Source organism: Kogia breviceps, chromosome 19 (assembly GCF_026419965.1).
Source record: "Kogia breviceps isolate mKogBre1 chromosome 19, mKogBre1 haplotype 1, whole genome shotgun sequence".
Taxonomy (NCBI): Eukaryota; Metazoa; Chordata; class Mammalia; order Artiodactyla; family Physeteridae; genus Kogia; species Kogia breviceps.
The window spans coordinates 20,614,608-20,642,466 of record NC_081328.1 but is presented as its reverse complement, the minus strand read 5'-3'; the positions used below and the strand labels follow the sequence as shown (position 1 = coordinate 20,642,466).

The window sequence follows — 27,859 nt, the reverse complement described above, 5'->3', positions numbered from 1 at the left end:
CTATAAGTTTGAAATATTTTATAATAAAAAAGTTAAAGAGACGCTTACACCTTTGTGGAACTGGACAACAGTACCTTGCCAACAATTAGACGACAGTTAAATACAGGCAAGGCTGAGCAGTTCTAGAACTGAATTCTTAATCCCCACCATTTCATCCCCCAGAACATAAAGCAGAACTGAAACCAAGATACCAGTCATAATGGCAGCTAGCCTTCGAACTGTAATTTATACTACTTTTTTCCCTCCTCGATCATCCTCTTTCTAAAAAATGTTTCCTGTAAAAATGTGCAGTCATGATGTAAGATTCAACAGATCTCCACCCAAAGGGTTAAGAGAGCAATTGCACGTTGTGGGAACACTAGGCAAAGCCTACCATACCAACTGAAAAAAAAAGGGAAGGATACTGCTGGATTTGCCTCACCAAACGGCAATTCAAGAGGCTTATCTGAAGGCTAGGCTGCTGAGAAGGAAAAACCCTGACACCTAGTGCCCATCTGAAAAAACGAAGTCTTGGAGCCACTACAATTTTAAGCCTGGCAGTGTGTGTGGAGGTGATCATCAAATTGCATTCAATCTGGAACATAGTTAACTCTCAGAAAAATTTTAAGGAAAAAATGTAATGCCATGCAAGAATTCCAGTCTCTAACTACCAATCCTTTTTGGAGTACACATCCTAAGCCTAATTATTATAACTGCTTCTAGACACAGCATCTTCTTCTCATTGCAGATTTTCATTATGACAGGAGCAATGAGAGTGAATGGATAGATTCATATTGTTAAAAAGCCCAGGTTCTGAAACAGTAAGGAAAACAGGGTCCTCATTTCTATCCACACTAATTTTGCTATAAAAGGTACCGATCGTATCTTTCAGCATTGCCCAATTTGGAGATTCATCATCTAGTTCACAGAGCAGTTAAAGTTAATATAATAAAAGAATGCTAATAACATTTCAGAATATATAAGAACACAGTCTCAAGAAGGCCAGTGCTCTCTTTGTCCTATCAGGCATAGTTAAGTTGTTCTCCGTCAAGTCTGTTACAGACATTGGCTTGATCTTAGCCTGAGCCTTTTAATAACAGGATTTGGTGCGAAAAGCAGCTGCATTGGATTGTGAACTGTTACTCAAAGTGTTCCCACCTACAATTACAGCTTCCACCAAATGATCAAAACAGGTTAGCAAAACTGGCAGGAAAATGAAAACAATTCCCCCCAAATTGAGAAGTGGTGAAAGTAGAACTGCTGGTTAGCTGTGCTTCTTCTATATCCAGGCTCAACAGCATACATTCTTCTAGCTGTGTATTTACATACAGTGCCCATCACAGGAGCATGAAATCAGTTTAGTCTACGCTACAATCACATTTTCCTCAATTTTCATCTTTACTTGAAACGATTAAAAAAAAAATCCTAGACAACTTATCTTTGGAGCTATTTGCAAGGAACGTAGTTCACAGATTTGGTCTACATCTTTTTTATTCCTACTCTAAATTCATACTAAATGCAATGCCATTCAAATCTGACAATGAGAAAAATGTGTTCTCCTATACCTTTCATCACACATAAGGTGGCATTCCTTCAGTTACATCTCTCTCAATGGGGAAGGGACACAACTAGGAAAATAGAAAGGAGAGAGTAGCTAACGTCACATCAGAAAAGCTCTCTTTTGCCTGCTTTTAACTCGGCCACAATGTTCAAATTGCAGGTCACATCTCTGCTGAAACAGCCAATATTCTTCCTCAAATGGCAAACAAGTTACCTAAAACTAATGGAACTGAACTGTTCCAAGTCCTGGTCCCATCACCTTTTTACCTATTTACTGTCCTGGAAAAAAAATCGGGAAGAAAGACTGGTTACCCACACAGCCAATGGTATGATAAGTGCAGGCTTTCTGCCTTTGATTACGGGGAGAAGCATCTCAATTCATGGGGAAACTCTGCAGGAATCTCTTGTTTTACCTGTATTCCTTACATCCATGGGCTAGCTTTGAAACCCAGAAACTCCAATCCTTCAAGGTAATACAATATCACCCACCATGATGACCTGGTGGAGCTGTCACCTTTGGAGAACACCACATTATGATGATTTAATGTCTACGTAGCGTTGACGCATTTACGTTGAGCCTCGGCTCTCAGAACATTAACAGGTCAATCTTTTATTCCTTTTTTAAATAAAACTATTTCTCAAGGCTCCGTTCAGATGCCCATTCTCTTTGGGATAGGACTGATTTGCTCCCAATCTCATCAACATGAGCTCTTTTCCTTCCCCTCACATCATTCTTGGGGTAATATGTAGAGTGCCAAGCTCATGACAAACTTGTCTCTTTGGCCAAAGAAAATTAAATGGCAATTGCTGAAAGTCAACTTGCCTTGATAAAACTGAGCTCAGCACAAGGAAATACATCCTCCTGACACCTCGTCATCTCTTAGGCACAGCTGTCCCTCAGAGTTCTGACTGCTGAAACTCCATCTTTAGATTGGTCAGTCACTCATTGGTCAGTCGTGGACATGCTTCATTGTACATTCAAGCTCTTGGTAACAGAGTCGGATACTAATACCCCAACCTCATTCCTGTTGTGCAGGACCCTATAATCTAGCTAAGGCCACCGACCGACTTCACCAGCCATGCCAGGCATTAGTCACTAAGTGCTCACAAAAGAAATCAGCCTCACTCCTCCCGAGCTCAAAGACTCAGAAACAGCAAGCTAACACTCAGCTTCAATCCTAGTCAATCATTTGAAGGAAAGGAAAAGAGAACAAAGAAAACAGGCAACTAAGGAGGGAAAAGAGGAGGACAAGAAGAAGGTAAGAATTGACGAAAAGCAAAAAAAAAATTTAAATACTATTAGATTTCTAGATTTCAAGATTATTATTAAAGCATTGGGCAAAGGAAAACATGTGGTCCCTGTACTGACGCTACTACTCATAGCCCTAGTCCTATGCTGCTGTTTAAGACATCCCTTTGCACCAAGGTTTGTTGGGTCTTAAAAGGGTTAAAAAAAACCTTTAATTTTTTTTTATTCGTGTGTGTGTGTGTGTGTGTGTGTGTGGTCTTTGGGTACAGAGTCCCGTATAATAAGACTATTTGTATTCATACTGGCAGAGTAAACACTACATGTTCATGCCCAGGCAGCTCTGTGCTTGTAATTTCAGCAAGAACAGAGCTCTGTCCCTCTGGGACTTCACTATTCCCCCAGTCTCCATTCGCTCAAACAGAATGAGAGCAGAGAGAAAGCAGGACAGAAAGATCATGGCAAGAGGTTTCACACAGCACTGCAGCTAGCTTTCACGTGGCCAAAAATCTCATTTTGTGTTTTAATTACATTAGTTAAAAGCGTTTTTCTCTCAGTCCCCTGTTCACAAGGGTGCCTTCCACTCCTGAAGACTCCACTGTTCAATGAATCAGAATTTAAGTCTAGCACAATGAAGCTTTTCTTTGCTGCTGAGGGGTTCACTAAGTAGAAGCTACACACAGTGGCATAAACCTCTGCTGCAACTTTGTGTGTTAATGAGTATACATACACCTACTCTCGTCAAAATTCTATGCCTCCTTTCTCCCCAGCCTCTCGCCTTTGCTATTAGATTAGAAGAACTCCTACAAGTCTGATACTCTCCATCGGGTCCAATGCTTACATCCATTTTAATACCAAACCATCTACTTTTGGAAGCCACTGGTGTAGTTGCTGAACAGCCACGTACCTTGTACATATAGGAAATTTTTTTGAAAAAGATACTGCATAAAATGGGAAAAAATTGCATTTATCCCCAAAGGTCTACCCAGTCTGTTTATGGTGAACACTCAGATAGAGATTACTCCTTCTAAGGAACGAGATTTATCCAGGGATTACATCTAAGGTTAAAATAAAAAAATATCTCATTTTAGGCTTATTACTGTTGTTATCACTGTTGTTATAACTGTACATTAGAAGCATAGTTAGAATCAGGAAGAATCTCAGGGCACTGAGGAGGATGTGGGGTATAGGGCAGAATACGACTTTACATCATTAACAGTGTACTATAGGAGAAAGGGATCCAAAGCTAGAAAAGGTATTCCTGGATAACTATCAGACACAGGTTCTCTGTTACCTCCTTTTATGTTTAAACCCCTGGTTCTGACTGGGCCCCTTTAAGAAAATATTTACCATGCTCACAACAGTACCAAATGTAATTACCTGAGAATGAAAAAACATATCAAAAACCGTACACCAGTATGCAAAGTAAGTATCCAAATAAGGAAAAACATCAAGAAATATTCTAAATGCTTTTATTATAGAAAAATCTCAAAATTTCAAACATATACAAAAATAGAGAAAATAATCTAGTCCTATGTATCTAACACCTAGCTTCAGTTAACAACTCGTGTTCAATCCTGTTTCATCCGTACTCCCACATTCACACCCCCTCATTATTCTGAAGCAAATCCTAGAGATTAGATCATTTTATCTATAACTAGTTTAGTATGTATCTCTAACAGAAAACAATACTATTTTTAAAAAGCAAAATTATAATAGCATTTAAAAAAATGTAATACTATTATCACACTTAAAAAACTAATGATAATTCCTTGCTATCCAGTCAATGTTCTCTGGCTAAAGAATTCTACCAAAAGGACTACTATTTCTACCAATAGGACTACTATGCTGCCTATGCCACTCAGATCTTAATGAATACTATTTAATGACCACCCCCATGGAAAGCTGGTACTAGTGGGCATAGAGATAAGAAAGGGGAGAGGGGGACGCAACTACTTGCCTCATTTCCTCCTGGAAGCCTGTTCATGTGGACCAGTTGACCTTGATCATCCAACACAAGCTCAGTATACGTCAGCATGTCTGAAGGCAGAGGGGGTGATGGAAGGAATGCTTGAGTGGACATAGACTCCCAGAGTTTGATCAGGGACTAACGGAGGAGAAAAGTTTAACTAATCAGTAACAATTAGCATTTCAACATGAACAAAATAAATATTAAAATATCGTCAGTCTAGTTTTGCTCTTTCTTTTCCAAATGTTCTGCTGAGCGTCTAAACGTTAGACCAAATTCTAGAGCTCTCATTCTCAGTTGAAATAGATCTGTAACTGTCTTTAACATAATGTTTTTTACATGCCAAAAATCAGGCACTTTTCCAACAACATCAAACTACTGAGTGATCATGAATCAGAATGAATCAGTCCCTCTTTAAAAAAGGAAGAGAAATCCTAGAGAAACTTGGCTACAGAAGAATAACCAGGATAGTGACATGACACTCAGCTAATACAAAGTAAACCCAAGAACACAAGAATAGAGTTTCTACTAGAGGTTCAGGGGAAGCATCCTCTTTGTAATATCTTTTCAAAGCTACAGGCCCACACATGGGAATTAGCTCACTAGAGGTGTATGACTGTAAATGCGCAAATCAAGTGCTCAAATTTGAGAAAACATAGAGACACGCCTATCATTTTAAAACCATTGCAATTTCCACTCCCAACTTCATATTACCAAAAATATTGCTGCATGAAGTGGGAACTAGTTCAGTTGTTTCTCTGCTTGCCTCAAAGCAACATTTAAAACCAATATGACTCATTCACACTTACAAGTCCAAATCACTGTGTTTATGTCTATTCTATAGGAAGAATTATATAGAATGTGATTTCTCTTTATGGCACTGGCACCAGGGAAGAGAATCAACACTCAACTTCTAGACTAACAATGCTGGTAATACTGAATGAAGACAGCTACGTTTCAAGAGAGAGAGCTTGTAAACAAATGGTTACATAAAGGAAATCTCTTGTATTTCTGAATAATACAGGAATTACAGAAAGACTATTTACTAAGACCTCATATATTACTTTAATAAAATTCAAATGTGGTAACCCTGGTATTTTTTTTAAACATCTTTATTTGAGTATAACTGTTTTACAATAGTGTGTTAGTTTCTCCTTTACAACAAAGTGAATCAGTTATACATATACATATGTTCCCATATCTCTTCCCTCTTGCGTCACCCTCCCTCCCACCTTCCCTATCCCACCCCTCTAGGTGGTCAACACTGGTATTTTTGACTAGGAGACTTGGAAAAATCCTATATTCATAGATTTTTTTAAAGGACAAATTCAGTATTCTTTTGATGCACAAGTTTTTATTCAGCTATAATAAATCTCCCACAAAAGAACTGATCATTTATAAACTCTATATCCATTTGTATATGTTATATATTGATTCTCATCATATTAACCTAGGTTATCAGTTAGAGACCTGGGTTATCTCGGAAAATAGGAAAACGAGAACTTGAGTTTCAAAGCTCTTTTTGATTTGAATATAGGCTTTGGAAATAGACACCTAAATGTAACTCCTTACACCAGCCATGGTAAACTACCATTGCAGGCATGTGGTCTCAGTTTACTCTTTTCTACTCAACAGAGGCCTCTAGTCTCACCATTCTTCCTGTTAATTCATAAAGAACCACCCAACATCTGAGTTGGCAGTCACAATCCCAAAAGAGATAGAAGTGAGAACAGTGTCAAGATATTTCCTGCCTTTTGCAAGTGCCCTATTCTAGTCTAAGCTGCATTTGATGAAAGTTCAGGAAAACTCTTGCCTCTTTGGCCTATGTCAGAGCTCCCCCTCCGTTAGCCACCTTTACCTGCCGAAACATCTCTGGGATATCATATATGTATGTTGTCCCTAAGGACTGTGCCTGGAACCTCTTTGATTGAAGCAGGTCTTTGGTCACATATGGAGTGTTGATTAACATTCCATGTAATGGTCCCTGTTTGTCTCCGTATGCCTGAAACATGATCTGCAGAAAAAAGAAGATTGCATGGGGAGTTAGAAGACGGGGGAAAAAATCAGATCAGCTGCCTAGAGGGACTTTTTTTCACAAATGTTATTTCTTGAAACACATTTTTGGTGGGTTGAGTAGCTAAGATATGCCTCTTAACATTGGGTACATGGTGCTCTCACCTCTCTACAGATTAACCAACTCCAACAGATGGTATGTAACCAACCACACATCATACTTTTGAAATCAACAAGAAAGCACAGCGTAAGTTTCACATTTCAGAGACAGACTGACAATGCTTGCCTTCTAAAGTGACTTGAATCCCATATATTCAAAAACAAAGCATGTCAACTAACCAACTAAGCAGTTCTAGTATTTAAGTTGAGGAACAGCTAAGCACTAAAGAGAATTCTGTTCTTTCCCCAGTGGTAGAAGGCCAGATCGAGGCTCTACCAGGTCACCTACACTTTAGTCTATTTGAGTAGAAGGTGCTTCGTAAGTACGATTAGCTATATAAAGGCTTCAAAGACTTCTGACTCAAGTGCATTTCATCCATCCATCGAGCTAACTAATTCTTGTTAGCTCATAAGACACAGCCTATAGTAAAAAAAAAAAAAAAAAAAAAAAAAAAAAAAAAAAAAAAAATTAAAAAATATATAAAATATACACACATATTTCCCCCAGTATACTATGTCTACAACTAGTGAATAGCTCCTGCAATACCTACATTGTCACCTAATAAAATCACTACACCAGTTTTTAATTATTGTAACTCAAATATTTCTAGAAGAGTACTTCATGTTTCATAGATTTAGACAGTTTTATTTGCTTATGAATATTTATAAGGGATGCCATTATTTCAATTAATATTTATTGAGTGCCCAGAGGTTGTATGACACTAAACTAGGCACTTTATGCATGAATACATAAAACATAGATTCCCAATGCAGTGAATACAAGTGGAGATTGGGATGTGAGGGTATGTGTGTATACCCACATACTTATTTAGGCCTAAAATATATAAGCTTAAGTCTACCACTAATGAATAGATTTGAAGACCTGCTAAACAGACATTAGAAGAGAATTAAGTACTCTCCTATATCCTGGGTACAGTTCAGTTAAATGAATCCTTAGCCCTTTAGATCAAAGGAACAAATGTGTTCTACTGACTTGTCAATCAGGTCCTATTCTGGGCAAAACTTGTCTTGGGCTGCTTAAAGCCCACCAGAATGGGGCTCCCAATCCTCTTGCACATGACCAATGATGAAAGTCACCAGGTGGGAGGTAGAATTAGCATTGTCTTAGTAATGTGAGAGGTAGAAATAGTAATGCTTCAAGAGATTCAAAGTGTTAAGTGAGGCCAGGGTATTAGTATGTGAAAACTGGACTTAGAGGAGATAACCCAAATCAAAATAAGAAAAAAAGGAGCAAAAGCAGTAGGTTCTTGGAACTACATTCCAAGTACATACCTATAGGTCTTATCTTTCTATTAGATAGAAAGATAGGTACAGTTTTGCAAGGTCTGGAACAAAGTCAGGCTGGTCATTTAAGCAATATAACTGTAGGTACTTTCACTGCTGGTGAGAATTTAAAATGGTACAACCTCTTTGGCAAACAGTTTAGCAGTTTCTTATAAAATTAAACATACACTTACTATGACTCAATAATTATACTCATATATTTACTCAAGAGAAATGAAAACATATCTACACAAATACTTGTAAATGAATGTCCACAGCAGCTTTACTCAGAATAGCCCAAACTGGAAAAATAAAGCCTCAAATGTCCACTGACAGGTGAATGGATATAAACATTTTGGTATATTCATAAAATGGAACACTACTCAGCAATGAAAAGGAACATACCCATAATCCATGCAAAATGGATGAATCTCAAAAACACTATGCTGAGCAAAAGAAGCCAGACACAAAATAGTACATATTGTCTAATTTCATTTACATGAAATTCTAGGACAGGCAAAACTACTCTATAATACTAGAAAACAGATCAGTGGATGCCTAGGGCTGGGGCTGCAAAGAAGAACAAGAAAACTTTTGAGGGTGTCAAGGGTTCTCTATCATGTTTGTGATGGTTGTTACACAGGTGTGTGCAATTTCACAATGAATTAAACTGCACACATAAAATGAGTGCATTTTATTACATGTAAGTTCTATCTCAACAAAGTTGATTTTGAAATGTATATTTCCCTCTTAACACTACACATTGGAAATCAACTGATTTATACAGTGGATTACTCAGATCTCTCTACTATGACTGCCTGACATCAGTGTTCACTACAGCTAATTCCACAAAGACTATACAAGGAAAATAAGACAATCTGAAACTCAAGCCAGTCAACCTTGCTCCTTGTTGGCAGAAAGAATAAAAAATTATTCTGGAGAAAGAGGTTGACAGCAATGGACAGCATTGGAAGCCTCTGAATGGTCACTTATCTATCTGTGTTGTCTATGTTAATTCCATTTTCTACTATAGTGGCCATAGTAATTAAAACTGGTAAAGTATATGTTTTATAAGTTCATGAAAACAAGTACACATTTTATTTATCACACACTTTTCACCAGAGGCCATCAAAAGGGCTTCTCTTGGAAAACAATCTCTGATCCCATATAATCTGCTCCCTTAGAACCTGGTACTTTTTTTTTTTTTTTTTTTGCGGTACGCAGGCCTCCCACCGCTGTGGCCTCTCCTGCCGCGGAGCACAGGCTCCGGACGCGCAGGCTCAGCGGCCATGGCTCACGGACCCAGCCGCTCCGCCGCATGTGGGATTTTCCCGGATCGGGGCACGAACCCGTGTCCCCTGCATCGTCAGGCGGACTCTCAACCACTGAGCCACCAGGGAAGCCCCCCTGGTACTTATTTTATGATGGCACAAATCATAATCATACAACAGAGAAACTAATTACCCATCTTCTTCCATCATGAGGTAAATTTCTTGAGAAGAGAGATCACTTTTTATCTTTGTTTCCATACTGCTTGATACATTATACGTGGTCAATAAATGTTAATTTAATGAACAAATGAATGAATGATACACATGGTCCTATATTGTTTTAAATTCATATAATGACTCACTAGAGCAAAGAAAGGGAAAAAACAAATTGGCAAGAAGCATCAAGTAGGCTTTCAGGGTGCCAGAACTGAGTTAGAAGCTGTTCCTTTTATGGTCTCCCTCCTCTAGTCGTGGGCTCCTGAGTTCACGCTTGGCAATGGCTGTTGAATCTCAACTGAAGAGCCTCAGGGAGACCCCCTTCCTTCAGGGCTCACTAAACATGCCAGACCCATGGTAAGAGGGGTGCTCCCTCAGGCTAAAGGCAGCTCATTCATTCTTTCAGATACTTAGTGAGTGCTTACTTTGTGCCAGGCACAGTACTAAACCCTGACTGAAGGCATCTGCTCCTTTCATGCCCCTGTGTCACCACTACCCAGCATGAGGGAAATCTAAGAGCTTTCTAATAAAAGAAAGGGGGGGGAATAGTTATGAAGAACAAACGTATTTATCAAAAACATTAAAATCTCAAGTGGCCATCTTATTTTTCAGAATACATCTGCCTTGAAGCCACTGCAGAAGTTAATTAAAAACATCCCTGCCCATGGAAAGCTTTGACTGAAAATGTCTTTAAGGTTGTCCTAAAAAACATCAAATGCAGCAAAAAATTATTGAATACTCTTTCTCTTGCTCACCCCTTGCACTCTTGTGCACTCTTTCTCTCTGTTTTAACTGTTCACTTCTCACGTGATAGGTTTCTCTGGCCATCTAACTGGGAATCAAAGCACAAAATGAAAGGTCGCTCTGACAACTGTCCAAACCTAGAATTTTAAAACTCATCTTCAAAATACCGGCAAAAAAAATCTTTTCTTACTGCTGTTCCCAGATTTAAAAGGACACAGATAAAAACAAGAGACACATAATCTCTTTCTGTCACCCAATGCATAGAACAGACTGAGACCTTTGTGTACACAAACAAAGGAGCAAGTTCATCCTTTAATGAGAAGAAAGGCACTTCCCAAGTTCAGGTCAGAGATCTACAATTAACATCCCAGTTCTTAAAAAGATGTGAGCAACGGTGAACTGACCTAAATCCTGTATCATAGCAAATGGCCCAAATATCCAGAAACCAAGATGGTAAAACAGATTAAAAGGGAATTCTTTGTTATCATAGAACCAATCTACTTAGAAAGTCACTTTCCATTTTCATATTCTCAATTTTTCTATCTGAAAAAATGGGTTAAAGCTTGCCACTTTGCTCTTTTATAGATATATGATATGCTGAACTCTTTGAAGGAAAGATAATGTGTGTAAATGGAATAAAGGGTAAATAAGATAAAGTCACTGCTTGATATTGCTAAAGCTATTATTATATTATGTTGAAATTTTCCTTCTTTGAGATATTTCATATTTCAACAATTCCCCTTCCTTTACTTGCCAATGAGTGGTCTAAATAGGCTGAAAATGGGAATAAGGACAAATCAGATCAGAAAAGACAAGACTGCTCAAGTAGCCCAAGAGCCCTCTAAAAAAGAACCCTAAACTGCAGTTACCTGTGGAGTCAGGTTCACTTGGCACCTGTTAGGGCTCACCAATACATGACAAAAGGTTAAGGGTTTCATAACATCCATGATTAGGACAGCAGCACATCTTATGAGGCAAATGAAGTATTTCAAATTCATGCAACGATTTAAGCTAAGAGAGGATAACCCCACTAGGTGAAACAATGGGATTTGTGAGTTTGGGTCTTTCTGTAACAAGGACAAGTGGCTTCTCTCTAGGACCAAGTCAAAACTTTGAGGAGCCTGCTTGACTACTGTACCTGTGCTGTCCTGGAGTCAGTCACTTCCTTGTACAGGCTGATGTCCAAGTAATAGCCAGACTCGTTTGTCAGGAAGAGGCGGATGGGAATTGCTTTTCCAGTTGGTGTCAGGCGAATGTTGATTTTCAGTTCTGCCTGGAGGACGCGTAACTTCCACAGCCGACTTCCATAGCGCATTACCATGCTCCGCACAGACTCCTCAATCTGACACAAACACATCGCCAAGCACAAAACTTAAATCCCTTGTAACTAAGACCTGTTTTGGGTCTGCCCATCTTTGGGAAGACAGGAATGGGAAAAGATGCTGGCTTCCGGAGATGTGTCCTCCATGCATTGCTTACAAAAAGTCAAAGAGTTTCTCCCCAACCCTACTCTTGCTTAGAACAAGTCAGGGACAATTTCATGCTGGCCTGGCATTTGAGTGGTTTTCTCTGGCTCACGACACCCAAATCCGTGCAACTCCCTTCCCCTTTCCCAATTATATTCATCTTCTATGTCAAAGATCTGCGATATCTAAAATTACAAACCATGGGACTTAAGAGAAAGCCCCAAATAAGAATAAAATCTCTAGTTAAACAGCTATTAAATAGCATTTATATGCACAGTAACCATGTTTCATTGCACTTTCAGGACCTTAAATCAGCATAGCAATTATCACCATGAGCTTTTTTCCATACAATTTTATTAAACTTTATAATATATGCTTCTTGGTAAATTGCACAAATTAAAGAAAGGCAATTTGTAGGTGGTGCTAAAATGTTCTCTCTAAACAGAGGTCTGAAACTTGGTCACTGCCAAGTCCAACTGGGACTTAAGTAGATGGGGCAGATGTTCCCTCGTTGCTCTAAGCTTTATATCAAGACAGCTTAGTGCCCCTAGTTTTCAGGGGTTGGCGAGTTATTTTAACCAAATGGCCTTAGATGTGATTTTTCCTTATTGACGTACTAAAGCAAAAAAGAATTTTTTTCCAGTAGCGCTACAGGCAGCTAGGACATACTACTCAAAATTAATGTTTTCTTAAATGATGTATCTCTCTAAAATCCTTTCTCAAATTCTTAGAACATCTTTTTAAAAAATTTCATACCATCCTTCTCTTGTGGCTCTTCAGAAGTGTGTGCCACCCTTGTAGTTTTTTTCTGCTCTTAAAATGGATTTCAAGGAGTTAATGTCTCTATTCCCACACTTGCTTGTTAACCAAGAGATATATATCTATCCATTCTTTTTTCGAGGGAACAAAAGTCAACATCTCTATATACAGGAAATTGACAGCTATCTATGATTAGAAAGACAGAGCCAGGGCATATGAGTGTTTGGAGTGGAAACAGAGAGGCTGATAGCAAAAACTCATTCAGAAATGATAGGTCATATCTACAAATATATATAGTTATATAGTGTCCAGGGCACGTTTTAAGTCTTCTAGTTTCATCAGTCCCAGAATGCTCAGGAAAACCTTTACTTAAACTGGATGATGAGACTTCATGAAACTCAATGAGTAGCCCTGTCCTTGGCTTTCCTGACAGACAAAGCAACCAATCAGTAGTTTGGAGTCTTGAAGAAAAAAAGTAGAAAACAATTTCTCAGGTCTTAGATGTTAAGTTCAAAAAGCAAAAGTCCATGCCTACAATAGGAGAAAGGGTTCTCCTATTCAAATTCCAAAATATCATGAAAAGGTTAGAGAGAACAGAAACAGCGACCTGTCTTTACTACACCTGGGATAAAAGGTCAAGTACAGAATCACCTTGTTTTCCTTCCTCAAATTATATGGAATGCATTTTAGAATAGAGCCTCAGGGAAGAAAACATACATAAATATACGTGGAATTCCATATCAACCAAATTCTCTCTCCATGGAAAAATATGAAAGAGAACTAAGTTAGACACTCTGGGAAGGTGTATTACTTCCCTAAGGCCACCAGGTAACCTGTGAAAAGAAGCAGTAATTTTGCCAAAATGCCCAATAATAGCAAAATTAGTTATTCCAGATGAGAAATCCTAGGGAATTAAACAAAATAGGACTGCTATCACGGCAAATATAAAACAGGTACCAACAGAAGAAGAGGAAGAAGTTTTGCATTTTTCTACTGCAAATAAGTGACCAGCATTATTAACATCGTACCACCTTCAGTTTTGGGGTCTGCTTTCAATGGTTATAGCACATTTTTGACACCATCCCAGAAATCCAGTCCTACAAGCATTCTGTAAACTTTAAAGATCAAGGGTTCAATCAGCTGACCGAGAGAGAGTACCTGTTTCCAGGTCCAACTGCAAAGAAATATGAATGAATCTCTCCGCTTGTGTTGGCGAGTGCTGGCAGAGAAGCTAAGGAGAAATGTACCTTTGAAGGGTCCATGATGACTGTGGGCACAAAGTTGAGGAAGATGTGGTTGCAGTCAGTCCGGACATTTGTATTATTAAAAGCGACCTCCAACTCATCCATGGCTTCTAGGAGCAGCCGCTCCCCTTCATTTTGTAGATATTCAAAGGAAGCTTCCTATGCAGGAAAGAAAATCACCACCAACATTAATGTGTTTTAAAAGAGGCAATAAAGAAACAGCTGTTAAACACATGAAAGAATGCTCAACATCATTAATCATTAGAGAAATGCAAATCAAAACTACAATGAGATATCATCTCACGCCGGTCAGATTGGCCATCATCAAAAAATCTACAAACAATAAATACTGGAGAGGGTGTGGAGAAAAGGGAACCCTCCTACACTGTTGGTGGGAATGTAAATTGAGACAGCCACTATGGAGAACAGTATGGAGGTTCCTTAAAAAACTAAAAATAGAACTATTATACGACCCAGCAATCCCACTACTGGGCATATGCAGAAAACCATAATTCAAAAGGAGTCATGTACCAAAATGTTCACTGCAGCTCTATTTACAATAGCCAGGACATGGAAACAACCTAAGTGTCCATCAACAGATGAATGGATAAAGAAGATGTGGCACATATATACAATGGAATATTACTCAGCCATATAAAGGAACGAAACTGAGTTATCTGTAGTGAGGTGGATGGACCTAGAGACTGTCACACAGAGTGAAGTAAGTCAGAGAAAGAAAAACAAATACCATATGCTAACACATATATATGGAATCTAGAAAAAAAAAAGAAAAAAACATGATCAGAAGAACCTAGGGGCAAGATGGGAATAAAGATGCAGATCTACTAGAGAATGGACTTGAGGATATGGGGAGGGGGAAGGGTAAGCTGGGACAAAGTGAGAGAGTAGCATGGACATATATACACTACCAAACGTAAAATAGATAGCTAGTGGGAAGCAGCCGCATAGCACAGGGAGATCAGCTTGGTGCTTTGTGACCACCTAGAGGGGTGGGATAGGGAGGGTAGGAGGGAGGGAGATGCAAGAGGGAAGAGATATGGGAACGTGTGTATGTGTATAGCTGATTCACTTTGTTATAAAGCAGAAACTAACACACCATTGTAAAGCAATTATACTCCAATAAAGATGTTAAAAAAAAAAAAGAAACAGCTGTTATACATACTTAAGCAGTAGCATGTCACAAGTCACAAGGCACCTGCTGCAGATGTTATTTACCTTTCTCCCTAGGGTCAACCCAATGACCACAGGCAGCAGGGGCAGGCAAGGGTCAGATGAAGACCTGCCAGACCTTCCTCCTGCCTCTTATGTATCCTTACCTTTCAACAGGTGGAGATGCTGGGCATCCCCAGAGCAGCAAACCCACTAGGGTTATATCTCACATGGCAAACAGAGCAGTTTAGAAAGGAAATCTGCTTAGAAAGGAAAAGCTGCAGAAAAGTTACAGCTATAGGATGCAGTAACAACTAACACACCAGCAAGCACTTTGCTATGTGTAGAAAGCACCCCACCTCTAGACAGGTTTACAATGGGAGCACCTCTAACTTTTCTCCTTATCTTCTATCATCATCTAACCTTCCCTGTGATTTCCCTGTTAGCATGCTTTTTCATTTTTCTCAAGCGAGTACTATCATGCTTCCATTACCAAGACAACTTAAAGGGGGAAAAAGCCCTTCATTACATGGAATATTTACTTCTGTGAGAGAAATGACTCTCAGACTTCTGCTAGTTATTGGAGAGTAGGATGAAAGGGAACAAGAGCCTTGATTCAAAAGAGGAAAACCTGATTTTGACCCATGCCTGTTTCCCTGTCCCTTCCCTCAGGGATAACTTCCCATTAAAGTACAGCACCCACCTTGGTGACCAGATCAGAATGCCTGATGATTGCACGGACAAAGAACCTGTAGTCTGTCACTTCTGTGCCCACTTCCACCTTGGCTGCTCCAAGGTACAGGTGCATCTTGTGATTAGCACATGGGATGGCAGTAAGGTCAAAATTTCTCATCCGGTTCAGCTCTAACTGGAAAGCTAGGGCAGGCTCCAGGTGACGGTAGATACGATCTTCCTCAAACTGAACGCAAGAAAAAAACAGCTCACAAGAGGCAGTTACAAAATTATATTATGAAAGTGTATGTAAAAGAGATGCTTAAAAATGTAAACATAAGCCATGATGTGCCAAATGAGTCAAAAAAGGAGCTACATACAAGGAAAATGCTAGAGCTTACAGAAGATTAGGCACTAAAGTCCCTGTTTACTTTGCAAGCTTTCATCATTTATGCTTTTACAAGTGGTGATGCTTTCCATTAAAAACAAACAAAAACCACTAATTCCCTCAGATCTCCTGTAGCATTTAAAGCCTTCATAATTCATTTTTTTAAAACAGTAAACCAGACTGCTTCACACTAATATCTATTTCACATACCAATATTTCAGTTTTACCCAACTAGTCTAAAACACTTACGGGCAGGTCTTATACTCTATTCATTTCTGGCAGAGTAAAAAGGACATAGTAAATACTTGGAAAACAAACATCATACAATTTTTAAAAATAGAGATATTTGACTCTGGACATCCTGTATCCATACATAATTATTTACCTACCTTTTTTTAAAGTTGTATTGACATTTACCATATGTTTTGCTGAAACTAGACATGTAAAGAGTATATGTCCATTGAGTGAATGGAGAGAGAGAGCCAAAAACATAAGCTGGTAATAGGAAGAAACTAACATAGTCTGAAATTTTATATTTTAAAATTGAAAAACAAATGTTCATAAACAAGACTTGAGGATAAGTGAACTGTCTGTGGGTGACAAGAATAATCCTACTAAGTATAGTAGCCCTTTAATATTACATCATGAGGATTATCCTAAGGCATAGAGATGATTTTGAAAGTTATCACTTTCTTTGGGTAGGTCAATACATTTGATTGTTTCCTAAACCAAACTCTTTCAGAAGGGAGCCTTTATTAGTTCTAAGACACATGTAAGGCAAGGGGAAGCATACGTTCAATTAGAGGAAGGAGAATGGCAAGAAATACGGCAAAGATAAGCTACTCTTGGGCTTTTAAGGAATAAACAAAGATTAAAAAAAAAAAAAAAAGAGGAAAAAAATCAGTTCTTACCTTATCCCTTGCTCGGAATGTAAAAAACTTAGGGAATTCTCTCTGTGTTAAAGAAGGGGGGGAAATGTGTCAGTCCTTCATATATATGGCTCTTTGGGGATAAACACATAGTACAGAAACAGTCAAGCATCTAGAAGACAGGTGCCTAGAAAACATGTTCCTTACCTGGGCTTAGCCTAGGGAACATGCATGATCCTCTGGGTAACCATCACTTTGACCCCACTTACAAATTCAAGAACCACCACTATTAACCTAACTTTAGTAGCTACCCTCTTCTAGGGAAAGAAAAAATATGTATTTTTTCATCTCCCAAGTGGAAAAAGTCTTCTTGGGTGTTGCTCTTGGCAGAACCTGGCAAATAAGACCAATATACCTGAATTCTGCAGCACTGCAACAGTAGTTACTGGACTGATTTACCAAGTTTCTCCTTAAGAAACTCTTAAAATGTAAACTAGGGGCTTCCCTGGTGGCACAGTGGTTAAGAATCCGCCTGCCAATGCAGGAGACACGGGTTTGATCCCTGGTCCGGGAAGATCCCACATGTAGCAGAGCAACTAAGCCCGTGCGCCACAACCACCGAGCCTGTGCCCTAAAGCCTTCGAACCACAGCTACTGAAGCCTGCGCGCCTAGAGCCCGTGCTCCGCAACAACAGAAGCCACTGCAATGAGAACCCATGCACAGCAACGAGGACCCAACGCAGCCGTAAATAAATAAATAAATTTATTATTTGTTTTAAAAAAGGGGGTGCTTCCCGGGTGGCGCAGTGGTTGAGAGACCGCCTGCCAATGCAGGGGACACGGGTTCGTGCCCTGGTCCAGGAGGATCCCGCATGCCGCGGAGCGGCTGGGCCCGTGAGCCATGGCCGCTGGGCCTGTGCGTCTGGAGCCTGTGCGCTCCGCAACGGGAGAGGCCACAACAGTGAGAGGCCCGCGTACAGAGAAAAAAAAAAAAAAAAAAGTAAACTAGCCAGACAGCATAGAATCCCCAATCCATGGTTTTTTTCCTCATTCACTCTTAAGTCAATCATTTCAAAGGTTTAAACAACGACATTTTAAGACAAAGAAAAGTACAAGATGTTACATTGGTTCATACCACTATATGTATAGGAAAGAATGGGGTGGAACTAGTGAACATGTAATCATTAGGTCTTACTGCTCTTTTGCAGGGCATTACACAAGAAAGCAACCAATTTACTAGAACCTTATTAATTAACAAAGATGAATTCAATTAGCAGAGTCCATTAGTTTCTGAAATTTAACTTATTAACTCCAAATACCCCTGTTTCTCGGATGGGAAGCTTTACGGGAAGTGCTGGAATCAAGTCATTACTATTTGCCTCTATAGGAGGTTTTATTAAGGCATCTTCATTATGAGTGCAATGTAATCAAACACTTATTGGTACAAGGCAGAGAGACCAGGACTAGCTGCCTACATACCCCTCAGTGGGGCTTCCCTAGTGGCGCAGTGGTTGAGAGTCCGCCTGCCGATGCAGGGGACACGGGTTCGTGCCCCGGTCCGGGAAGATCCCACATGCCATGGAGCGGCTGGGCCCGTGAGCCATGGCCGCTGAGACTGTGCGTCCAGAGCCTGTGCTCCGCAACGGGAGAGGCCACAACAGTCAGAGGCCCGCATACCGCAAAAAAAAAAAAAAAAAAAAAACCCCTCAATGAACTTCAGGAACCATGAACTGAAAGCCTTGTAGGTGGCAGGCACTCTCATGTGTTGAACGCCGAATGCTCTCAACAACCTCTTAGGAAAGTATTGTGACCCCCAAAGGTGAACTTGGGTCTCTCTAATGCCAGAGCCTGTGCCCTTTCATCTCTACCTCTTAAGTGTAGGGTGTTACCTATCTATTCTCCCCCCCCCCCCGCCCTCCCTCCCCGGCTGTGCCACGCGGCTTGCAGGACATTAGTTCCCTGACCAGGCATGGAACCCGAGCCTCCTGCAGTGGAAATACGGAGTCCTCACTACTGGACCTCCAGGGAAGTCTCTCTGTTCTTATTTTAATCCAAATTCCTTATTTAGAGGACTTCTCTTTCATGAGACAAAAAACAAAAACCCCAGAAATTAAAACTTTAAAGAAAAAAAGCAAAAAACAAAGCAAAACTTGTGGCTCTTGAGTTGATGGAGAACTTCTCGAATACTTTCCACAGGTCTTAGGCTTCACCTTAACTAAAGCTTGCACAGTTAATAAATCTTTTTACATTTTCTGTGGCATTTTAACTGTAAAACGGCATTTAATAGGCTTCTAGGAGCTTGTTTAGCAAGGCTGGGAAACCACTTGTCCAGGCTTGGGTCTTTAAAAGCCCTTTGAAAGTGGATTTACACAGCACTGATCTTTTACTGATGGTGTTTTGTCCTAAATAATTCTCTAATTCCCCCTGAACGACAATGAAGAGCATGGGGATGACTTCAAGGTTAAGCAGGAAGATGTTGAGCTGAGTTGTCAGTAGATTTCATGCTCAGGGCTTTATATAGTCTCTGTTTTGGTTTTATTCTCAAGAGGTATGGCTTTCAGAGCATTAGCTTAAACACAAGTCAGGAAAGGAAGGGTAACAAAGTACTTCCATGAAATTTTCTGAAAGAAAAGTCAAGAAAAGTAATGATACAATCTTTCAAGCACACACTCCTCTATTTCTCCATAACTTTAGTTAATTAGTTAACTAAAATAGTTATTTAGTATACCATTTACTCAAGTGTGTATAGTGGTAGGAACAAAATGATTTTCCTTCAAAAACATAACAAAAGTAAGCAAGAAACATTTACTACTAATGGAATTAAGAAAATGTGTAGCAACTGAAAGGCACAAAAAGCAAACAAGTGAATGGAAATAAATATCTTTACTACAAATAATGAAAAAGACTGACAGAATTCTTGGCAGAGGTGGGCAAAGACTACCAATCAGAAAAATCACTTTCATTAAGGTTAGCTAAGAAAAGGTGTTATGAGGACTTCCCTGGTGGCACAGTGGTTAAGAATCTGCCTGCCAATGCAGGGGACACGAGTTCGATCCCTGGTCCGGGAAGATCCCACATGCCACGGAGCAACTAAGCCCGTGCGCCACAACTACTTGAGCCCACGTGCCACAACTACCGAAGCCCATGCACCTAGAGCCAGTGCTCCACAACAAGAGAAGCCCCTGCTCACCGCAACTAGAGAAAGGCCCAGGCAGCAACAAAGACACAACTCAGCCAAAAAAAAAAAAAAAGGTGTTATGAGATGGCATGCACAACAAATGTTCTTAAACTTCTGAATAAATTTTTAGCTCCACAGTAAAGTCCTCAATTTAAGAATGAAGTATTCAGAACAGAAGATGGCAAGAACTTCCATGCAACGGGAAACGAGGATTAATGAACAATTCTTCAAGAGAGAGGGAAGTCTGAGGACTTTTATAGAAAGTCACTTTTTTTTGGCACTCAAAAATCACAGAAATGCAGAAAACACAGAAAAGAAGAAATCCAAAAGTCTGATTCTGTAGTTTAAATAAATTCCTTCATCCTACCACATCCTCACGCTGCCTATTTTTCCACTAACGGCATTCATGCTTATTCCATCACTAATGTAATTGCTTTCCAGGCATTCTACTAGTGTTATAGGCAAATATCGTAATTGAATGTACACAAAGAAAAACCCTCTTAGTGTGCTGCTACCAAAAAACAAAAGAATGCAACATTTCTCAGGAAGAAATTATACCCCTGCTGTGTTCTAATCAGCCAACCATCACCCAGACAATCAAAATAATTTGCCTAAATTAGCCAATCAAGACACCCTGCAAATCAGAGAATGTGAAAACCTGCAACAGAAAACATCATAGCTGATTATGATACTAATAATCGTGTTAAAAACCTAATGAGATGAAGAAATTGGAAGCTTGCTGGTGCAATTCTCTTTTACCTCAACACACTGAGAACTAATTATATAGACTGTAATTAAAACAAAATCTCAAACCAAACCTTCTGAAAAACAAATAGTTGATCCACTAGCAAACAGAACTACCATTTTGTTCCCAGCTTTATTGAGATATAATTGACATATCAATTATTTTTAAAGAAATGAACTACTAACCATGATAACTGTTTTCGATAGCAGGCTCTTCCTTCAGGTGCAAACGATCCAAAACATTTAAAGTGAGCCACTCACATAAAATCAGTAAAACTGCAATTATCTCCTAGGTGATTTACAGCAGAATTTTTTTAAATTTCATGAAATCTTACAAACAAGAAACAAAAGGAAACTTACAGATGAAAAAGTGATTTGGAATCTCATCACGTTGTTTAGAACTAATGCTTTGTTTAGGCGGCAAAGGATAAGAAATCCAAGAAATATGCATTTTAGTACCCTTAACAAAACTTTGCTGGAAAAAATATGGAAAGCTTCATAAAGTAATATTTATATTCCAATTAAACACCTTCTGCTGCACTTTTTGGAATTCTAGATCTGAAATGTGAGTGAAACAGATAAAGACAATACTCATAAAACTAGAGAACTGCAGCTTATATAGCTGCAGAAATTCAAAGAGCCTGTTCTTTTGCTTTCGAGGCTACAATTTTTCTTTTTAATATAAAGAAGATATTTACAAGACTAGACTTGTTTTTCCTCAAACTTTCTGTTTAAATAATCAATGTTAAGCAATTATGAGAGTCCCATTATGGGTACTTGATTGAATTAGATGGTTATGGAAACAGACTCAACACCAAGCCTCCTTAACGCGGGTGACTACTGCCCGCTCAGAACAGTCTCCATGTAGAACCAAGAGGCTTAGGCAGCAGCAGACATTCGGCTGAACAGCTCTTTGGGGACTGTGGTGACTAAACAACGAAGTTTTGGAAATAATTCCAGCCTTCGCTGGCATGTGAATAAACACCTAACAATAAACACACCCTCTAGGAACCCCCATGCAGTCTGGCCCTCTTTTGCCTTGTTCTGGTTCTGAAGCTGTCTGAGAGACGATGATTATGTAACAGCATGGCTGCCTCCTTCCACACCAGCCAATGTTGTTCTTGAACCAAACTTGGTAACCTTCCTCCTCTCCTTGCCCCTTCCTGCACACATTCCCTCTTCTACTCAATAATATAGGGATTTCGCAGTGTAGAACAGGGGAGGCTGCATACATCACAGTGGATTACCAAGAAGCCAGAGAGGTTAAGGGATTCATCTCTAACACTCCCAGAAAGCTTCCACTTTTTCACACTATACTAACTATGGGGCAAGCACACATCCGATGACATGACAGAGGCTAAGCGTCCTTCACGCTACCACCAGCAGAGGAACTCAGAGCAGCACCATGACAGTGGGCCCCAGATCTGTACAACTCCTGCCAAGGCTTCCTGGATATTGCAGATCCTGGCCAGAGTTCAGTAATAGTTGCCCTTGCCCCCTGCGTAACTGTTAATCATTTCTCAGGGGCCTAACATAAAAACGCCCCAACTCCTCTGCCATCCAATTCTTCAGAGCAAATCCAGTCCATACCTAAAACCTTAATGTTCTCTACATCCTAAAACAACCTTTCCTACACTTATGACAAATCAAGTCACTTGATAATTTAACTGATTTCCCATCTGATGCCACTACAAATAGAAACTGTACAATGAGTCCCAGAAAGACCCCCTGCTGGGCTCATTTCCTAGCAGATTTTGCTTAGACATGTCCCTACTCAACCTAAATCCAGAAATATTAAGAGAGCAGGGAGAAAAAAATGTTTTAAATCTATAGATGTATTCTAGGACAGGATATAGATTCAAAGATAGAAAGTATCAAAAAAAACCCAAAAAACAAAAAAAAAAACAATGTCCATGAGAATTAAGTGCTTTGGCTTTAAAAAATTTTTAGTGGAGAGTTTTAATTTATCATCGAATGCTTATTATAAAAAACCAGTTCATCTGCTATAGACATGAAGACTCTGTCTGAACCATTAGGAAAAAGGAAAACAATTTTACAAATTCAGTATTATTCCCCAGAATAATGTATTATTCCCAAGTCAGTTACAAAAGAAAAAAATCACATTAACACTAAAGAATCTAGCCCAATACTCTTCCCAGATCCAGCATGTCTACCTGAGTTCTGATCAGCATCTACCAGCTATAGTATTTATTCATGGCCTCTCATACTCTATCCCCAAGTATCAATTTTATTCTCTAAGCTCCTTATTTTTTTTCCTAAAGCCCCAGGGTTCTCTTTAAGCTCCTCATACTTCTCCACTGCCTCCAGTTTCCTATCTAGTTATTGATTGATATATATCTGCACTCTGCTTGATTTCCTGACATCAATAACAAAGGGGCGTTGTGGAGTTCACAACATTTCCTAAAGCATTTTAGAAAATCCTAGCTCTTTAGCTTGCAGGCTAGGCTCTCTTGTTTCTCTATAGACTAGACCAACAAGGTGAACCGTGAGAAGGAAAACAAAATGTCAACTGCTAGAGACCTAATAAACAAAAGGGCAATAAAAGCAATCACACACAGGTCCTTGAGTTTAGGAAGTCCTTTCCAGCATCCCAAATTTTATCTTCATTATTGCCATTGAGCAGGGCTTGAAAACTAACTTAATCATCTTAATTGCTAAAAACAAAACTAAATTAAAATCTCATCAAAAATATTAAGACTTCTTAATATCCTTTGGAATCTTACTTCACCACATTAGGATCAATTTTTAAAGAAATATTGTGACTCCAATCAGCCATTTTGGAGAATGACTGCAAACTGGATTTTTGACCTCACTGCTATAATCATATTGCATATGATCATACACATATACACCACAGTTCAGATGTCAGGCTATTAACTTAGTTCTCTTTATTAAAATTTTTCAATAAAAACTTTAAACTCATAAATATTACTAGTTAATTCAGTTAAATGGGAGAAAAAGCAACTTAATTTTTATTTATTTCCTCCTCCTAAAATTAATGTAAGATGAAAACACCAACTTGCGCTCTGTTAAGGCATTTTAAATAATAAGTGATTGTTCTTCAGAACTGACAGTTCTCAATAACAGAACTTGAATCCATCTTTGGTAGAAGCCAAGACCCCAAGTACGACTGGCAGTCCTTGATTACTGATTCGCTGTGTGTACAGAAGAAATTACTAGTTAGCTCCTGCTTCTACCTTATTTATCTGGATAAATGCATGTGCTCATTCTTAACTATTTCTCAGTCATATATTGAGAATTCATTATAGGGTAGAAAAGGAGGAAAAAAGAAAACCTTTAGTTTGAATATGTTATAGAAGAACTGAATATTCATTATAATACTTTTTCAAAGAAGAGGGACCAAACATCAGACCAGCCCTTCTAAATAAACAGCAGGTAACAGATAAAACAGTAAGTAATCTTTCACCACTGTTGCTCTTACTTACATGAAATCTCTGATCCACCTCATAGTTGACCTGTTTTCTGAAATCCTTGCAAATAAAAGACAGAAAGGAAGGAAAAACAGAAGAGGGCAATTAGTGATAAAATTAAAAACCAATTGAGTAAAAGGTGATGACTTTCATGCTTTTTCTTGATTAAATTTATACCAAAACAGTTATTTCTTTGCATAAATTCTACAAGTAAGCATATGATTATAATTCCATTTTTCACTTTTAAAGTTCTAGCAGCAGCATAAGAAGTATTAAAGAGATGCATAATTCACATGCCAATACCTTTTGTGCAACCAGGAAAGTAAGGCGCCGGATCCCATGCTCAACCAGTGTAGCTTTCTACAAACAAACATGCAAAAACAGAAGCTAGGTGAGATCTCCATTCATCCTAAATTTTAGCCCATTCAGTCTTCAGAAGGCTGTGACTACACTAAGCACTGCTTTGGATATCTATGTCTTGACTCAGTATCTTCAAATTTGCAAATAAACAAATCTCAACCTGGCTCCTGGGAATAAGACTTACAGAATAGGTTTTAAATATTGACCTGGACAAAACTGAAAGAGAACTCTGTGGAGGAGAAAAGGTCACAGGAGGCCACCTAAATTCTCTAAGGACTGATACATATCAAGGCAGACCTAACACAATCTCTGCTTATAGAAATTACACTGGTGGGCATGTATTTAAATGTGAAGATCAATACTGATATAGAAGCTAAACGAAATCAGGTAGAGGGAAAAGAAGAAATTCCATAAAATGGAAAATTCAAGTCCTAAACTGTTATTTAGACTATAGACATCACCTACCATCTGAAACAGTATTCCCAGAATTTGACCTAACAAATCCTAACCTTTTCAGCTCTAAAACATTTCCTCCCTACTTTATATGAAGGTGTTTTTAAAAAGATTCTCTTTTAAAGTTGTTAAACACAATGTCTAACAGGCTTTTAAATTTAGTGATTATTCATACTTCCGCTCGGTACAGGCAAGCAGTATATTAGAAGAGACCAGCAGTTTCAGGACAGCCCCTTATGTGAGTCTTGGGCCCTTGGCTCTAAGCCTTCCTCTATCCTGTACTGCTCTCTCATCTCAAAAGGCAGAGACAAAGAAACAGATTAATGAACTAAGTAAAAGACATGCTCTTAAAGGTCCCTAATAAAGAGGGGCTACATGGCAGCAAGTAGAAAAGCAATCCCACCCATTGAATGACCTGAAAACATACATGAATAACACAAATAGAAAAAATATGTGGACTTTCACAACCTACACCCAGACTTTAATTTGATCACATTTTTTAACCGAGAGATATATCTATAAGCCAATTCTTAACTTTCTTGATATTATATAGTTTTAAAATCCAAATTGGCTACCCCTCATAAACAAGCACATCCCTGGGCCATTTCCTCTTATTTTTCCATTTTTACTATGGCGTTGCTTAGTAACAAAATTAACAGGATAAGCAAAAGATAACTGGAAAAAATTAATTTCCTAATAATAAATTCCAAGGTCAAATACAAATAAATTTTGGTTTAACTACATTTAAAAATGATTGGGGGACTTCCCTGGTGGCACAGTGGTTGAGAATCCGCCTGCCAATGCAGGGAACATGGGTTCAATCCCTGGTCCGAGAAGATCCCACATGCCGCGGAGCAACTAAGCACATGCACCACAACTACTGAGCCTGTGCTCTAGAGCCCGCGAGCCACAACTACTGAGCCTGTGTGTTACAACTACTGAAGTCTGTGTGCCTGGAGCCTGTGCTCCGCAACAAGAGAAGCCACTGCAATGAGAAGACGGCACACCGCAACAGAGTAGCCCCCGCTCACCACAACTAGAGAAAGCCTGCATGCAGCAACGAAGACCCAATGCAGCCAAAAATAAATGTTTTTTTTTAAAAAAAGATTGGTACTTGTATCATACCCATTAGGGTAAATAACCAAGTATTTGTAGTATAAGAAAAGAAAGGGAGGAAGGGAGAGAAGGAGGAAAGGAGGAAAGGAGGGAAGGAGGGAGGGAGGGAGGGAGGGAGGGAGGGAGGGAGGGAGGGAGGGAGGAAAGAAAGAAGGAAGGGAAAGAGGGAGGGGAGAGGGAGGGAGGAAGAAAGAGGTGGGGTGGGGCGGTTGTTGGTTCTCTGAATCTCAGTGTGCCAAGGAACAGAAACATTTCTTCTGACACCAACAAAGAATTCCACTACAGCCAAGTCCTTCAGAGACAAGCATCAATAGCTATGTTCTGGCCGGGGAAGAAAATAACTTTAATAATGCCATAATTTAAAATCAAAATTGTTATTGCTTTAAAAATTCCACAAGTGGCTGACAATAACAGCAGAGCAACAGGATTCTGATTACATTGTAATAATGCGGGTCTCACAGCAAGTCCACAGCTATTACCCAGCGATTAGGCGTCAGCACCTAGAGAAACTCCATTTACACTGGCTGCTTCAATCTCCTCCACAAGTCATTTACAAATATATGATCCTAATTTCTACGAGAGAAAAAAAGACATGCTGGGACTAGAAGATTATTTGGACAATTTGGATCAACCTATTTGATAGTTTAATGTGTGCTTAAAAAAAGAACTTTTTCTAAACTGCTAGGAGCATGATCATGAAGTGAAAAACAAAACTAGTTATCACTTCAGCTTTTTTAAAAATTGCTTTTGCTTCCTTTTCTTTTTTATATTTTTTTCAAAACAAGTAGGTGAAAATGCCTAATATGCCTGGGTAAGCATGGCACGTGATGCACTAAATAGCTTCTTCAAGCTTGGAATGATGGCACAGTCTACCCTTTCCCTACTGAACAGCCACAGGCAAAGACTCTGGGTTTCTCTGTGCCTCAGTTTACAAGTTCAGTAAAGGAAAAAGGTAATTTCTTATCATCAATTAATGTTACAAATATGCATAGTGAAAATGAAGAAACTGTCTCTTTAAATCAATGTGTGATGATATATGTCACTTAGAACTGAGGGTAATAAAAAGCCTAAGGTTGAGGTCAAAACAATCAAATGTGGGCAATTAATGCCTCAAAACCTGGGGAGAAACTCTCACAGATTATTCCATCAAGCAACAGCATTAGTAGCCATGCACAACAGTAGGACTCTTCCAAGTAAGGTCACCTTGGTCACTGGTCTCAGGTTAATTTTATGTGGTCATGCATGAGTTAAGGGCAAGAAGGAAGTTAGATTTCTCTTCTAAAGAAAAATTCCAAGGCATGACTCCTACTTTTACTTCTCTGGAAGGACCTTTCCTCACCACAATCCCACAGTCAGTTCATGTGCTGTGACAGCATCATGGGGAAAATGCTATGACACACATTAAGCATAAAATTACCATCTTTTCCTGGGTATCAACCATTAGCGTTATATGATGTGAATGCCTATGGCACTAATTGTTTATACTGCTGAATTACATTTTAAAAAATCTATTGAGTTCTTTCTTTATGACAAGCACTACGGACTAG

The 27,859-nt window shown here is 39.1% G+C and overlaps 1 protein-coding gene across 8 annotated transcripts in view; it reads right to left on the bottom strand.

Annotated features, from left to right (window-relative positions):
* ACACA (acetyl-CoA carboxylase alpha) overlaps positions 1 to 27,859 on the bottom strand; it is a 375,954-nt gene that overhangs the window by 169,815 nt on the left and 178,280 nt on the right. For all 8 annotated transcript variants that reach the window (XM_067020788.1, XM_067020791.1, XM_067020790.1 and 5 more), the window contains 8 exons: positions 24,687 to 24,743; positions 24,399 to 24,443; positions 17,052 to 17,093; positions 15,784 to 15,999; positions 13,914 to 14,069; positions 11,580 to 11,783; positions 6,613 to 6,768; positions 4,746 to 4,892 (listed from right to left, as the gene is read on the bottom strand). In XM_067020788.1, the coding sequence (XP_066876889.1) occupies positions 4,746 to 4,892; positions 6,613 to 6,768; positions 11,580 to 11,783; positions 13,914 to 14,069; positions 15,784 to 15,999; positions 17,052 to 17,093; positions 24,399 to 24,443; positions 24,687 to 24,743 (1,023 nt within the window). The remainder of the gene's footprint in view (positions 1 to 4,745; positions 4,893 to 6,612; positions 6,769 to 11,579; positions 11,784 to 13,913; positions 14,070 to 15,783; positions 16,000 to 17,051; positions 17,094 to 24,398; positions 24,444 to 24,686; positions 24,744 to 27,859) is intronic.